The 16819-nt window shown below is 39.9% G+C and overlaps 1 protein-coding gene across 1 annotated transcript in view; it reads right to left on the bottom strand.

Annotated features, from left to right (window-relative positions):
• ccm2l (CCM2 like scaffold protein) overlaps positions 1-16819 on the bottom strand; it is a 65630-nt gene that overhangs the window by 9191 nt on the left and 39620 nt on the right. The window contains exons 7-9 of the mRNA XM_073061863.1: positions 9308-9371; positions 9037-9184; positions 4296-4434 (exon numbers count right to left, since the gene is read on the bottom strand). Of these exons, the coding sequence (XP_072917964.1) occupies positions 4296-4434; positions 9037-9184; positions 9308-9371 (351 nt within the window). The remainder of the gene's footprint in view (positions 1-4295; positions 4435-9036; positions 9185-9307; positions 9372-16819) is intronic.

Raw genomic sequence — 16819 nt, 5'->3', positions numbered from 1 at the left:
GGAGGGGGGAGCACCAGAGGGAGATGGAGAACAGGCAGAGTGATGGGCAGACAGAGAAAGAAAAAAAGGGAGGGGAAAAAAAACTAAATATATCAGGGATGGGGTAAGAAGGGGAGCAAGGGCATTAATGAAAGTTAGAGAAGTCAATGTTCATGCCATCAGGTTGGAGGCTACCCAGCCGGTATATAAGGTGTTGTTCCTCCAACCTGAGTGTGGCTTCATTTTGACAGTAGAGGAGGCCATGGATAGACATATCAGAATGGGAATGGGACGTGGAATTAAAACGTGTGCCCACTGGGAGATCCTGCTTTCTCTGGCAGACAGAGCGTAGGTGTTCAGTAAAACGGTCTCCCAGTCTGCGTCGGGTCTCGCCAATATATAAAAGGCCACACCGGGAGCACCGGATGCAGTATACCACACCAACCGACTCACAGGTGAAGTGTCGCCTCACCTGGAAGGACTGTCTGGGGCCCTGAATGGTGGTGAGGGAGGAAGTGTAAGGCAGGTGTAGCACTTGTTCCGCTTACAAGGATAAGTGCCAGGAGGGAGATCGGTGGGAAGGGATGGGGGGGGGGGGATGAGTGGACAAGGGAGTCGCGTAGGGAGCAATCCCTGTGGAAAGCAGAAAGTGGGGGGGGGGAGGGAAAGATGTGCTTGGTAGTGGGATCCTTTTGGAGGTGATGGAAGTTATGGAGAATTATATATTGGATCCGGAGGCTGGTGGGGTGGTAGGTGAGGACAAGGGGAACCCTAGAAGGTTCCTTAGAAGGTTGGCGTCATTCAATGTCTGCAGTGAGATGCTGAAGATGTTCTATAGGTCAGTTGTTGAGAGCGCCCTCTTCTTTGTGGTGGCGTGTTGGGGAGGAAGCATTAAGAAGAAGGACGCCTCACGTCTTAATAAGCTGATAAGGAAGGCGGGCTCTGTCGTGGGCAAAGTACTGGAGAGTTTAACATCGGTAGCTGAGCGAAGGGCGCTGAGTAGGCTACGGTCAATTATGGAAAACCCTGAACATCCTCTACATAGCACCATCCAGAGACAGAGAAGCAGTTTCAGTGACAGGTTACTGTCGATGCAATGCTCCTCAGACAGGATGAAGAGGTCAATACTCCCCAATGCCATTAGGCTTTACAATTCAACTGCCAGGACTTAAGAACTTTTTTTAAAGCTATTATTAATGCTTTTGAGTTAGTGATTTAGATGCATATCATATTATTACTGAGTTAAGTATTGTATGTAATGAGTTTTTGCTACAACAAGTGTATGGGACATTGGAAAAAATGTTGAATTTCCCCATGGGGATGAATAAAGTATCTATCTATCTATCTATCTATCTATCTATCTATCCCGAGTGGGGTGGTGGGTGGTTGGGATGAGGACAGATGTGCGGGAAATGGGAGAGATGCGTTTGAGAGCAGAGTTGATGGTGGAAGAAGAGAAGCCCCTTTGTTTAAAAAAGGAAGACCTCCTTCGTCCTGGAATGAAAAGTCTCATCCTGAGAGCAGATGCGGCAGAGATGGAGGAATTGTGAGAAAGGGATAGCATTTCTGCAAGAGACAGGGTGGGAAGAGGAATAGTCTAGGTAGCTGTGAGAGTCTGTAGGCTTATAGTAGATGTCAGTAGATAGGCTGTCTCCAGAGATGGAGACAGAAAGATCAAGAAAGGGGAGGGAGGTGTCAGCAATAGACCAGGTAAATTTGAGGGCAGGGTGAAAGTTGAAAGCAAAGTTAATGAAGTCAATATGTTCAGCATGCGTGCAGTGGTTGTTGTGAGAGGCTGGTAGTAGGTATGGGGATATCTGGCAAGTGAGATTCAGTGATGTGAGATGGTGAGAGCCTAGGGCTAACTTGTTTCTCTTGGATTCATAGGCACCGCTTGCAAGATTAAGGAATCTTGGCTGACAGGGGTAATTGAGGCTCGAAAAAAAGAGGCAAATATCAGGCATAGGAAGCTGGCATCAAGCAAGTCCATTCAGAAGTATAAGGGATGTAGGGTCTCTCTTGTTTGTATTTGCTGTGGAGAAAGTCACAATTATTAGGGAATTCAGGGAAGAGAACAGTGATATTGGAAACATAATGATATTATAAGAGATGAAGTGTTAGCAGTCTTTAAGAACATAAAATGTATTCTAAGATGTTGGGGGAAGCAAAGAAGGAGATTTCTGGGGGTCAGATGAAGATTTTTATATCTTCCATTGGCACAGGTAATGAAACCAGAAAACTGAATGACAAATTTTGTACCTTTATTAAAGAATGGCAGTAAGGCTAACCAGGGAACTATAGGGTAGTGACACTAACATCAGTGATGGCCAAGTTAATGGAGAGTATTCTGAAAGACAGGATATGTCTGTATTTGGACAGGCAAGGAGTGATTAGTGATAGTTAATATGGCTCCCTGCCTGAGAAATTATGTCTTGTGAATTTAATTGAGCTTTTTGAAGATGTGACCCCAGGAGGATTGACAAAGGCAGAGCAGTGGGCATCATCAATATGGACTTCAGCAAGGCCTTTAACAAATTTTGTATGGTGGGCTAGTCCATAACGTGAGATCACATTGGATCCAGGGTGAGTGAGCCAAATAAGCCAATTGGATTTAAAAATACAGGGTATATTGATTTGGTGGGAGGAAATAGAGGGTTGTTGTGAAGGATAAATTATGATATGCCACAGGGATTAGTGTTGTGTCCCCTGCTATTTTGATGAGAAAATGGACAGCATGATTAGTAAATATGCAGCTGACTCCAAAATTGGTTGTGAGTTGGACAGTGGAGAAGGTTGTCTAAGTTTACAACAGGTTCAAATTGACCTGGGGAATGGCAGATTGAATTTAAATCAGGCAAGTAGAAGTGATGTATTTTAGGAAGTTAAACTAGGGAAGAACTTAAACAGTAAGTGGCAGGACTTAGACCTATAGTAGAACAGAGAGACCTAGAGGTGCAAACACAAAGTTCCCTGATTTCACCAGAAGAAGATAATATGTTGAAGAAAGCATTTGGCATGCTTACTCTCATTGGATAGGGCATAGAGTACAATGGTAGGGATGCCCTGTTACAGTTGTGTAGGCATTGCTGAGATCGCATTTGGAATATTGAGTGCAGCTGTAGTTGCCATACAATAGGAAGGATGTGATTAAGCTGGAGAAGGCAATGGGAGGATTCACAAGGACGTTGTTATAACTAGAGGGCTTGAGCTATAAGGGGAGACTGGATAGTCTGGGACTGTTTTCCCTGGAGCAAAGGAGGCTGAAACTTACCTTGTATAAATTTACAAAATCATGAGTGGCATAGGTAAGGTGAATGGTCATAGTTTTTTCCAGGGGTAAGGAGTCCAAAACTTGAGAACATGGATGTTAAGGTGTGAGGAAAAGATTTAAAGGGAATTTGAGGACAATTTTTTCACACAGAGGGTGGTGAGTATGTGGAACAAGCTGCCAAAGAAAGTTGTAGGGGTGGGTAAAATTACAGAATCTAAAAGACATTTAGACAGGCTAGGGGAATGTGGGCTAACCGCAGGCAAATGAGACTAGCACAGGAGGGCAACTTGGTCAGCATTGGCGAGTTGGGCTGAAGGGCCTGCTTTTATGTTGTACAGCTCTAGGACTCTATGACTATAAATAATCTTATCAACCCAGCATGAGCAAATTTTGTTGCTTCCCCAGCTCTTTGAAATATCTCAGAAAGATGCCCACTGGCCTCTGCATGGAAACGAACTGGTCTATAAATCCGAAAGTTAATGAACGAATATTTTTCCAAGAATGCACCAGCGGTGAAGAGCTGCACCCACTGGGACTGGATATTGGAAATCTGCAGGCAGTGAGTTTACTGTTAAATTGAACACAATTTGCATCATCATTGTAATTCTGAAGTCAAGTCACTGTTCTGCTTGGGCTGATTAATTAATCAACTTCCCATTGACTACGCAGAAGGAGTACATTGTTATGAGTTGTAAATCAACTCTGATCTATTGAGGATTGCATTGGTTTGTTCCATATTCCAGCATCTGCAGTCTCTGTGTCTTTGTATTAGTTTAACTAGTGCTGTACTGTATTCTTTCAGGAGTCCAAACTGTTTGTGAATAGTTGAGTTTGACTAACACTGTTGGTTTATGTAGAACAGGACAGAAGATAATGAAGGCAAATATTTTAAAATTTTCAGAAATAAAACCAAATATTTTCTTTTTTGTTCTGATATTTCTATTGACTCTTTTAAATCTCTTCTGCCAGAAGAGAACTGTTTCAATAGCCTACACAAGTGGAAGAATGATTTCATCAGTTCTGATGCACATGGAAAAGTTTTTACCTAAAAGGAGGAACTTTCTTTTCTCTCCATAAAGTTGAAGAAGTTCAGCACAATAATCTTCAACTGAAGCACCCAGTCGATACTCGCGGAGCAGCAAAGCAAACTGCTGAATTTCTTGAGGCGTCAACTTCGTTCTCAGCTGATAACCAATGAAAGAGAAGCAAAATTAACTCTGTAAGAAACTGTATGACTCAGCTTATTGTTCTGAATAATACCTACTTTTATTTGTCTAATATATATATATATATATATATAAATAAAACACAAACATCTTCTATTCTCTAAGCACCTTCTATATAATAACACAACCTATAGTATTTCATGAGAACCAGAAATGAGAAGTTGCTGCTGAGCCATATTCAGAATTCAAAGTGTTTTTAAAGATTAAGTTTGTAGGAGGTTCTCTAAGGAGAAAACGCAGGTAGCGATATTATTGAAGTATTCTTAAAGTTCAATTACAGTGTATGTCTAGAAAACATATTTTTCTGCTTCTGTTGATATCTGGGATTTTTTTGATCACAAGTATGTTTTTTTAAGATTGATGCATTACTTCAGTGATAGTGTCTCAGTAAGTATCTCTCTCTCAAAAGATCTCTGCATTTTAAGATACAGTTCTTAATTTGGACTGCTGTTGTTGTTAATGCTGTCAGAAATATTCTTCAATCAAAGGAGCAGCCAGCACTGTGGCAGGGATCAATATGTTTATTCCTTCAAAACGCCAGGGAAGAGAAAATGAAATAGTTCTGAAGCTTGGTTAAAATATGTGAAGAGATAAGCTGTTAATTTCATTCTTTTGTTGATTTAGATCTCTGTCCTTGAGCTGCAAACAACACTATTATTTATATTCTTTTTCTCCACCACTGAATTATGACATTTGGTATTCCCACTGCTGAGTCTAGTAGAAATGTGCATCTGAAACGTATATTCTGCCATGTATCAAAATTGTGGCCAAAACAAACTTTTCCTGTCAGTGAATTCCATCATCAGAGCTGCTGGGGGAGTAAAGATTCCAGCTCTTCAGTGTGATATAGACACCCTCTCTCAATGAACATTTAATAAAATAAAATTTGAAAGAGTTACGACTGTGAGCTATTCTTAGTTTTCTTGAGTACAAGATATAATCTGCAATGTTGATCCGAGATACAGTACTCTAACTGCATTTCATGATCACCCAGACATGCCAACATTCTGTTTGGTAGATGAAGTATTCTTTTACAACTACTACATGAGAATCCTCTTTGTCATATTACACTGACAGAGGCATAAATTTTCTTCATAGTTCAGTCAGGATAAGTAGACCATCAGTGACAGAAGAGGCACTTGAGGTTTCTGAAGCTCGTGTGCCATAAATGTCTAACAAATGCTATTACATTTGTGCCCTATTTTATTTATAACACAGGAATAAAGGTAGTAAATAACTGTATCCTAACCTATAAGAAACTGTCTTGCATCACAAATCCCTTTCCGGCCACTGAACTTTGATACAAGGGAAGGCTTTAATCACAGCTCTACAAGTATAATTACAATCTGGATAGCAAACCCCAAAGAGGAAGACAAGGGGGGAAAGGGGGAAAAGACAGAAAGTTTTAACAATGAAATAGAGAATGAATAGCAAGGAAAATACAAATATAGTTAATTGTCTTCTGGCCTAAATAAGTTGCCTCCATTCTGTGTATAGTTGTGCACAATACACGTTTCCTATTACAATGTGTATTAACACATCCCTCGTTACTTCAATCAATGGCCACTGTTCACATGTGTTCCCAATAATAATAATTGGAAGCAGCATTTTTATTTGTACAAAGGATGAAACCGTTGTCATATCAGTCGTTATGTGCTCTCCATACAGAGTGGGATTAGGAACTCTGATTAATTATTTCTCTGTTTTTTCATGAACGTCTGAGCCACACGGTACAGGACAGCCAGCCCTTATGAAGATGGTTTCTCTGCATGTATGAAATGCCGTGATGTGTGAAAAACCCATCACTAACAGCCTGAGTGATTAACTAAAGCAATGGATAGGGCAGGCAATACAATCATTTCTCATTATTGCATTTTTACTTTTTATGTTTACATTTACCTATCATGCATAAATGTTCCATCTTTTTAAAATATACTTCATTGTACTATTGTTTTATAAATAGGATAGAAACTTGATGCAACTAGGAAACTAGAAACTACTGAAATGGGGGAGGACATCAGTGCTGAGGATAATCAGCGCTTGGACTTCTCCTCATATCTCCCAGTGGGCCATTACTAAATGTTAGTGACCAATCTCATCTTTCAAGAGATAGTCCCTCCACAGTCTCCAGCACATACCACCTAAGATCGTCAAGCACAACTGCTCAGATAGATTTACTTTCAGCCTTCCCTTCCCACCCAATACTCACACCTTACTATTTAAACTTTATTCTTTCTCCCCTTGTCCAGTCCCTACCTACTTACAGCTGATGCCTTCCACTACATTAATAGTTACAATTTATAATTTATAATTTCCTTATCCTAACAGGGCCAACTTCACAATAGCATATAATCCCCCTACACCTCCATCACTCCCCTCCTCCATCCTCCATTCAATCTGTTGCGATAATGAGATTATTCACAATAGTATCTTTAAAATGTGTTCCTTTTCCCTTAATGACGTCTTGTCCTCTAATGCAGTTGACCGGTCTCATACCTGTATCTTTTCCATTTCTTGCCCTTCTGTTCGTGCTCCTTTTGTCCACGCTAGAAAAGGATGCCTTTCCAGTCTGCATATTCAACGGACCACTACTTTCAACTAGATTCCACAACCAGAAGCATTTTTTCCTTCCCTGTCCTTTCAGCATTCCAAGGAGATCTTCCCCTCGCTGATTCCCTGGTCCTTTTCCTTCTTTACCAGACACTCTCCTTCTCTAAGCACTTTACCAAACAAGTTGCAGGATATAGAACACCTTTTGTTTTTCCCTCTTCCCCCTCCAGCATCCTGGGAGCCAAACAGTTCTTCCATGTGAAGCAGTAATTTACTCGAAATTTTCTAAGTCAGTGCATTCAATCCTCAGAACATGTTCTAAGCTATTGAGCTCTGTTCACTTCATCCCACCCCCGATCTGCAGCTTAAACACATACATGTTGTCCACTTTTTCATTTCTGATAAAGGGTCCTTAACATAAAACATCATGGGTGATTCTTTCCTTCCAGACACTGCTTGATCTGTTGAGTGGTTTCAGTATATTTTGCATTTAGTACTGGTGACCAGAAGTAAATTTCTCATACATGAACCAAACAAGGAAAATGTAATCAGCTAGCATAGGGTTATTCAGAATGTGTAACTCAAATTCCAGGTTGCCTCAATGGGTAAGTATGTAAAATTTTTAAGATGGAACACAAAAATAGGAAATTCCAAGCTCTTTGTAATTTTTTATAAAAGACTTGGATGAGGAAGTGGGAGGCTGGGTTAGTAAGTTTGTAGAAGACACGAAGGTCAGTGCTGTTGCAGATGTGCAGATGGTGTCGAAGATTGTCGTAAGTTACAATAGGATATTGACAGGGTACAGTGCTGGGCTGAGAAGTGGCAGATAGAATTCAACCCGGAAAAGTGTGAATTAATTCACTTTGAAAGTTTAAACTTGAAGACAGAGAACCAGGTTAATAGCAGGATTCTTAACAGTGTGGAGGAACAGAAGGATCTTGCAGTTCATGTCCATCGATCCCTCAACACTGAGCACAAGTTGATAGCGGGTTTAAGAAGGCGTATAGTGTGATGGCCTTTGTTAGTCAGGGATTCAGTTCAAGAGCTGTGAGGTAATTTTGCAGATCTATTAAAATTTGGTCAGACTACACTTGGGAGATCATCTTCAGTTCTGGTTGGCTCATTATAGGAAGGATGTGGAAGCTTTAGAGAGGGTACAGAGGAGATTTATCAGATTGCTGCTTGCATTGGAGAACATGTCTTAGGTTGAATGAGCAAGTGATTTTCTTTTTGGAGTGAAGGAGGATGAGAGGTGCCTTAATAGAAGTGTACAAAATGATAAAAGGCATAGATAGGGCTTTTATCACAAGGCAGAAATGGGGAAATGGCTAAAACAGAGGGGCGTAACCTTAAAGTGTTTGGAGGAAAGTATAGGGCATATGTCAGGGGTCATTTTTCTCCCCCGAAAATTGGTGAGTGCATGGGTCATGTTTCCAGGGTGATAGTAGAGGCAGATACATTAGGGACACTCTTTGATAGGCACATGATGAAATAAAGACAGATGAAAGGGTCAACACAACATTGTGGGCCAAAGGGCCTGTGCAGTTACGTGTTCAAAATAGTTGATCTGCCTATTATTATCTGATGTCAGCACCGTGCAATAGATTTCTGGCTGTGAACAGGGTGCAGCAGTTATTGTATGTATACTCTACAGACAAGGAAGCTTAAGTGCAGCAGTTATTGTATGTATACTCTACAGACAAGGAAGCTTAAGGAGGCTGGGCTAGATTCAGCTCTGATAACACCAACTGCAATGCTCAAAGTTGGACAGGAAGAACTTAAACAGGGTAGCAACGATCTACAAACCAGGAAGTGGCAAGGATATCATCACTTAAAAAAGCACTATAATTCACTGTGATAAAGTTGTGATTTAGAAATTGATATGTTTAACCAGCCACCATGACACAGATGCTGGTGAACAGCAAGCGCAGACTTATTGAACATTTCTGCAGGCTTCTGGTAAGTATAGATTAAAAGGCGTCACGTACAAATCCCCCAGCACTTACTTACAGTTGTCATATAATCCTGTAGCAGATCAGCTCCTGTGTTACTCTGGTCACTTTCACTACCGACTGTGCCTTGGCTGAATTGTGATTCCCTGCATGAGGATGAATAGCTGCCGCAACAGTAAGGGTCAAATGTGTCCTGTGATCCGTCACTGCTCTCAAAAAGTGCAAAAGAAAAGGAGACGCTTGAAGGAATCCAGTTTGATATAGAAAAATAAAAAAAAAACATTCCTGAAGTTTCACACAGAATCCCTTGCAAAGTCAAAGGTACTCACAAAGAACTGCAGCAGCTAAAATCTGCTTCATAGCCATAGGTCTCAGCTGTTTGTCTACTGTTACCTGGTGAATCAGGGAAAAGGAGATTGTTAGGAGACTGGAAATAGTCACTGTGTCTCACCAGATTGGGAGTATGTGTCCAACTATAGCTGAGTAGATGCTGCCTGGCCTGCTGAGTTCCTCCAACATTTTGTGTGTGTTGCTCGCTTGGATTTCCAGCATCTGCAGATTTTCTCTCGACTGTGAGCTGAGTTTTGTATTAGTTTAAACATAGTTTTCTGCTTGGTAATTACATAGAGAGAAAGGCTCTTCTTCACTTGTTCTTCCCATTCCTATTTTTCCACTAAAGAAAATTTAACAAATGCAACCCAATATTTTCACTTGTAACTATTCAACATCTCTGTCTTACTTTGTGTCTTTATTGTGGTTAAAAAGGAAATTAGGCCAAATTTGTTGGTGAAAAAGTCTAATCGTATTTGTAAAATTTTCCATAGTTTTAGACTCGAACGAATTTCCAGCCACAAAACAACCAAAGGGAGAAGCTGTCAGTAACAGTGCAAGAAGCACCTGGTGAAACTGAGTAGCCACCAGAGACGGATTTGAGATCATAACATACATCGTAACTGCAACCTTCCTACCATAATGAGATGTTCAGGGTGTTGTGCATCTCCTTACTGTTTACATGCTTAGCCTAATATTTAATGATCACTTACTTTAATCAGTGACACACCTGCAAAATATACATAAATAAAAAAGTCATAGAAAAGTGACAGGTTAACAACATAGTGTAGTATTATTTAGCTGGGCAGTGGTGTAGTGGCTTTAGCACTGGACTTTGAGGCCGATGGTCCCAGGTTTGAATCTGGCCAGCTTCATTCACATTTTCCATCCTTGATGCATTGAGCTAGTAATTCACCCTTGTAAAAAACTGACAAAATGCTAAAGAAATGGTCAGGTTATCACCCAATGCATCACAAGGCATAGACAGGAATAATAATAATAGCATTATTTCATGAAGGTTGCACTTCAAAAATGATTTAGTTATTATAACAATTTGCTTTTATTTTAACCAAAAAGTCTCCCATTAATCCAGATGAAGTCAACAATTTCCTTGCTGCAATTCATATTTGATTTTCAGAAAGCATGAATATTTAGTAAGACATGCGAGTGTTTGGTTTCAATAAATCTTCAATTACCTTCTTGCTTTATTGTGATTGTTAAGGAGAAGCTACTGACTTATAAAGCAAACTTGGGACTAGAAATCAATTTCTGCTGTCAAGTTGCAGCATCTTATTCAAATTACTTTTATAATAATGAGATAAGTGTTCAGAAGACTAAAGGCAAATTTATTTCTCTTCCTCAAACGCTGAAGGTGATTGTATTTGTTTTGTATTCGGACACTTTAGACCATAGAACCACAAGAAATAGGAGCAGAGTTAGACCGTTTGACCCATTGAGTCTGCTCTGCCATTTGATCATGGATTATCCCTCTCCACCCCTTTCTTCTGACTTCACTCCATAACTTTTGACAGCCTTTAGGCGAGATTGTCCAGGATCTGTTCCAGAGCCGATTTCTCACACACGATTAGGATGACGAGGGTTAGGTTTAAGCAAAGCTCCAATGCTATATTTAAGTTTGCTGCCACCACTGTCATAGGCAGAATCAAAACTGATGACAAATCAGCATATAGAAGGGAGATTGAAAATCTGCCTGAGTGGTGCCATAACAACTTCTTACTCAATGTCAGCAAGAAGCTGATTATTGACTTCAGGAAGAACAAGTCAGAAGTCCATGAGCCAGTCCTTGTTGAGAGAAGTGGAGAGGGTCAGCAACTTTAAATTCCTCAGTGTTAATATTTCAGAGGACCTGTCTTGAGCCCAGTATACAAGTGCAATTATGAAGAAAGCATGGCAGTGCCTCTACTTCCTTAGAAGTTTGTGAAGATTCAGCATGACATATAAAACTTTGATGAAGATGTGCGATGGAGAGTGTGCTGACTGGCTGCATCACAACCTAGTACAGAAACACCAATGCCCTTCAATGGAGTATCCTGCAAAACACAGTGTATAGGTAAAGCCCTCCCCACAATCGAGAACATCAGAATCAGAATCAGATTTATTATCACCAGTATGTGACGTGAAATTTGTTAACTTAGCAGCAGTTCAATGCAATACATAATCCAGCAGAGAGAGAGAAAAAAAAATAAAACAAAATAAATAACAAGTAAATCAATTACATATATTGAATAGATTATTTTAAAAAGTGTGCAAAAACAGAAATACTGTATATTAAAAAAGTGAGGTGGTGTCCAAAGCTTCAAAGTCCATTTAGGAATCGGATGGCAGAGGGGAAGAAGCTGTTCCTGAATCACTGAGTGTGTGCCTTCAGGCTTCTGTATCTCCTACCTGATGGCAACAGTGAGAAAAGGGCATGCCCTGGGTGCTGGAGGTCCTTAATAATGGACGCTGCTTTTCTGAGACACCACTCCCTAAAGATGTCCTGGATACTTTGTAGGCTAGTGCCCAAGATGGAGCTGACTAGATTTACAACCTTCTGCAGCTTCTTTTGGTCCTGTGCAGTAGCCCCTCCATACCAGACAGTGATGCAGCCTGTCAGAATGCTCTCCACGGTCAACTATAGAAGTTTTGAGTGTATTTGTTTCACTTCAAACTCGCTTCCAACTCCTAATAAAGTATAGCTGCTGTCTTGCCTTCTTTATGACTACATCAATATGCTGTGTTGTCACAGGAAAGCAGTATTGATCATTAAAGATTACCACCACCCAGGTCACGCTCTCTTCTTGCTGCTGCCATCAGGAATAAGGTACAAGGAGCCTCATGATACACACCACCAAATTCAGGATCAGTTATTACTTCTCAACCATCAGGCTCTTGTTCCATCACTGAACTGTTCCCACAACCTACGGACTCACTTTCAAAGATTCTTCATCTCATGTTCTCGATATTTATAGCTTATTGATGTATTATTATTTGCAGAGTTTATTGTTTTTGCACACCGGTTGTCTGACCTATTGGTGTGATTGTTCATTGATCTTATTATGGTTACTGGATTTATTGAGTATGCCCGCAAGGGAATGAATCTCAGGGTTGTATATGGTGACATATATGTACTTTGTTAATGAATTTACTTTGAACATATGGGCAGTGCAACATTGGAACTGCATGATAGAGAGACTTCTGCGTAGAATACTCCAAAAGACTCTGACAGAAGGCAAAACATAGTTTCTGATTAAAGTTGGAAAGCATTTTGAACAGTTTTCCAAAGTTGCTGATAGAAAAAAGTGAAAAAATTAATACAGAATTTAAAAGAATGAAAATGTAAATCCAAAGTTAAGTGAAAGTACAAAATACCTGGAAATAATTAGCACAAAGTAAAACCGCTTTTAAAAAATTATCTTTCTTTCCCCTTCAGCTTCCAATCTGCTGGCTCAGCAACTCCATTCGAAGTAAATGGACGTCTAGGACCTGTGGGACTAAGTTGTAGGATCCGAATAACAATTCCCCAAAAAGTTCCAGCACAACTGGTCTTCACAAGTAATTCAATGATGCAGCATAGTAACAGGTGTGGTGCCACATCTAACTGAGTCTGTTGGGGACGCAGTGCGTATGAATGCATGCAACCCTGAGACCTCTACATGAATGAGAATGTCAGCCACTGCAGCAAGATTCTTTCCTAGAAATCGGACACTTGCAGTTGATTATTGCTCAGGCAATGGAAGGAGAAAATAATGAAAAAAAAAACAAAAGCAACATCTTATTTTTATGTATTCTATTAAGTTTATGATTTCAAAGGAAGTGCTAGTCGATTATGAATCTTTTCTGTATCTGGAGAGTGCTGAAAATATTTTAAGAATTTGACATGTGAGTTTTTTTTGTAAAATAATACAAATGTCAATATACTTTCAAGCACAAGAGACTCTTCAAATGCTGAAGATTCAGAACATCACACAGAAAATGCTGGAGGAACTCAGCAACTCAAGGCAGTATCTATGGAGAGTCAATGTTTTGGGCCACGGTCTTGCATCAGGACTCATTGAGGCTCTCGGCCCAAAACATCAATTGTCCTCCCCATAGGTTCTGCTTGACCCTCTGAGCTCCTCCCAGCACTTTGTGTGTGATACTTTCAAGCTCCATATTTTGTTGATAAATATCCATTACTGTCAGCTTGGCATTAACTACTTTCAATAAACAACATTTTTGGTAGTTCAATCCAAGTCTTCCCAAGGTTACAAATGCCTGACTTGTATACAGCCCGTACATACAAATGAGCATTTGGGATACTGATGGGATGGATTTGCAGACTGCTGTGGGCCTTCAGTCATCTTCTGCTCTCTGAGGCCTTGGTTTATGGCCAGAACTGGCGTGTATTTAACAGTTCTCAGGAATGGGAGGGTCTTTACTTCCTCAGATGGGGAAAAAAAATTCAGCATGGTCCATTAACAACTTTTATTGATGCACCTACAAAGCATAACAGCGTGGTATGGGAACTGCCCTGTCTGTCACTGCAAGAAACGTCAGAGTTGTGGACACAGGACACAGCTCAGCACATCATGGGAATCTGCCTCCCATCTATGGATACTGATCATGCTGGCTGCTTCACTGAGGCAGCAAGAAATACAGCCCAAGACCCTACCCACCTGAGACATTCTCTCTTCTCCCCATTCCCAGGCAGAAGATAATAAAGCCAGAAATCATACCCCACCAGGCTCAAGAACAGCTTCTATCTCACTGTTATGAAACACTTGAACAGACATCCTGTTCGATAAAATGGACTCTACCTTGCTATGACCTTGTACTTTATCGTTTACCTGCATTGCATTTCTTTTTGGTAGCATTTATATTTTATTCTGCATTGTTATTGCTTTACCTTATTCTAGATCAATGTACTATGGAATGATTTGATCTGTATAAGACAAATCTGCATGCAAGACAAGCTTTTCACTGTATCTTGGTACATGTAGCAATAATAAACTAATACCTGTCTTTAACATCACAGTGGCAAGTGTTTGTGGACATTCCTTTGGCATTAACTCCAAGTCAAATTAAATTTATGACCAAAGTACATATATGGCATTTTCTTACAGGTATTTATAGGTTGTTGTTGGTTGAGGTGGACAGAGAGGTAATCAAGTGTAACATTATAGGCAACAGCAGAGAATTTGGCAGATATGTGAACTAGCTGGAGAAATCTGACCAGTCTCAGCCATTGTAGTTATACATGGAATGACCAGAATTCTCCCTGTGAGCCAACAGTTTCTTCTTGGCCCCAGGGAGAACATGAAGCAAAACAATAAAGCCTTGTATGGAAAAAAGAAAGAAAGGCAACATTGTTGCTGGCAGCAGGGGTAGAGACGTAAGAGATATCTGGTGAGCCTAGCAGTGCCACTTTCTATCGAAGAGGACGTTTAACTCAGAGTCTTCAGTGATCATTGAGAGCTACGAGTTTGGCAAGTGCAAAGAGGTTTCAGCAGGAATGGTCAATACATGCTCAGCCTTAGAGTACAGTTAAAGAGGTTTTATTTAAACACTTTTCTAGGTAACACACTGCACTAGCATTTGTATTGTGGAGCACTTTGATGAGAGAATTCAGACAAATTGATTTGATGTTAGGGAGCGTGCAGGATGGTCATGATGGAGGTGATGTTTAACAATGTGAGGTAGGCTGTAATTATGGAGCAGGGTCATGAGAGACAGAGAGGTAATGGTAGTCAGTCATTTTATGTCCATAACATTATGACATATGTATAATCACAGAAGTTGAGGGTGGTGAGAATTCCTTGGCTTTTAGGACCCAAAGGATGAGAAAGATAAATATAGCTACGATGATCCTGGAGAAGTAATCTACAGGATGCTGCAAGTTCACTGGACTGTCACAAACATTACAACACCTTCATGACCATGAAGACAGACATGCTGCATCTGTTGCATGTTAAGGTATGAGCTGTTGTTCAGTATGACTCTATTGGTAAGCTACAGGCCTGTTCTGGGGCTCTTCAATGGTGAAGTCTTTGTGATTCTCAAGGAAGTCCTCTGCATTGTCTGATGCAAGGACAAGAACATGAAATGGAAATTTCTTAATATCTTGACTGCTTCATATAGAGGCAAGATCTGATTTGGAATTGGAAGTCATTGATAATGTTGTCTTGTCATCTCTACCAAGTGTAATGTTCAAGGTTCAAGGCCTAGTTTAGCAATAAATAGGCCTTCCTGAGGAATTGGTTTCTGATTATGGTTCACACTTTACTACTTTCCAGTGTCTGATAGGGAGTCTGAATGTTCTGTACTCATGGCAAAAGAAAGAAGGCAACAGTTATTGTAAGTGAGTACAAAGTCATCTATTAAACATCAGCTCAAATCAATTTGTTTTTCCATGTTACTTTTTATAGTCAACTGCAATGCAAAATACACTACAGACACAACACACTTATTATAATCTGGCTTTCCCATTTAGTCTGTTAGGTTTTCCCATTCATATCTAGTCTCTGAATGATACAGAATCTAATAGTTTTGAACAGGGCATTGTCCAAATCATTGAAAGAGACTTTTTGACAGATCTGGGCTTGGTCAATGCCAGTTATAACTCCACAATAAGATATTCTTGGAATGAGAAGCTGAAGGGTTGTTGGAAGCCAACATGAGTGACCTTCAAGCCACCTAACTTGTAAGGAAAACCAGAGCAAAAGAAGAAACAAAGATGTGGTAAAATATACTGTACAAGGTATATATACTACAAGAGTACACCAACAAACCTGAGGTATGAGCATTGGTTTAATGGAGCCAGGAGGTAACAGCAGAAATCCTGTCAGGTGACTTAATGATCACCATGAAGAATGCTTACAGTGCCATCATATTTCTGAATGGACAATAAACTCATGAAAACTAACTCAATTCTTTTTCTCTCTTTTTCTGTTCACACTTAATAAGTAGCACAAAAAGAGAGGAAAAAATGTTATATATATATATATACACACACACACATATAGATACATACTTCTACTGGATTTTATAGATTTTATTATGTATTTCAATGTACTGCTGCCACAAAACAACAGATTTTGCAACATATGCTGGTGATATTAAACCTGATTCTGTTTCTAAAGATGAATGCAGATGTCAGTTCATATTAATCAATATACAAGTAGCTGCTGATAAGTAAAATGTGGGGTAGGTTATTCTGTACTCCAATTGTACTATTACTTTTATAATGTAACCATTAAAGGGGAATAGAGGCACAATAGACCCCAAAATCAAGTAAGCAACACACAGACAATGGATGCTGCATTCCAGCAGAGTGAAGGGTGTCTAAAAAAGACATTTCAGGGTTGATGATGACTACCTTGTGGATATGACCTCAGATTAAGAAAACACAAAGACTGATGCAATTTAAAAACACAAAATACTCTGCAGATGCTGGGGTCAAAGCATCTAATTTATACAATTTATACAGAGATACAATACAAAGATACAATTTATAGTTGATGACTGTGTAT

Source organism: Hemitrygon akajei, chromosome 11 (genome assembly GCF_048418815.1).
Source record: "Hemitrygon akajei chromosome 11, sHemAka1.3, whole genome shotgun sequence".
NCBI classification, from domain to species: domain Eukaryota; kingdom Metazoa; phylum Chordata; class Chondrichthyes; order Myliobatiformes; family Dasyatidae; genus Hemitrygon; species Hemitrygon akajei.
The sequence above is the reverse complement of the archived record's forward strand: the minus strand, read 5'-3'. Positions and strand labels throughout refer to the sequence as shown.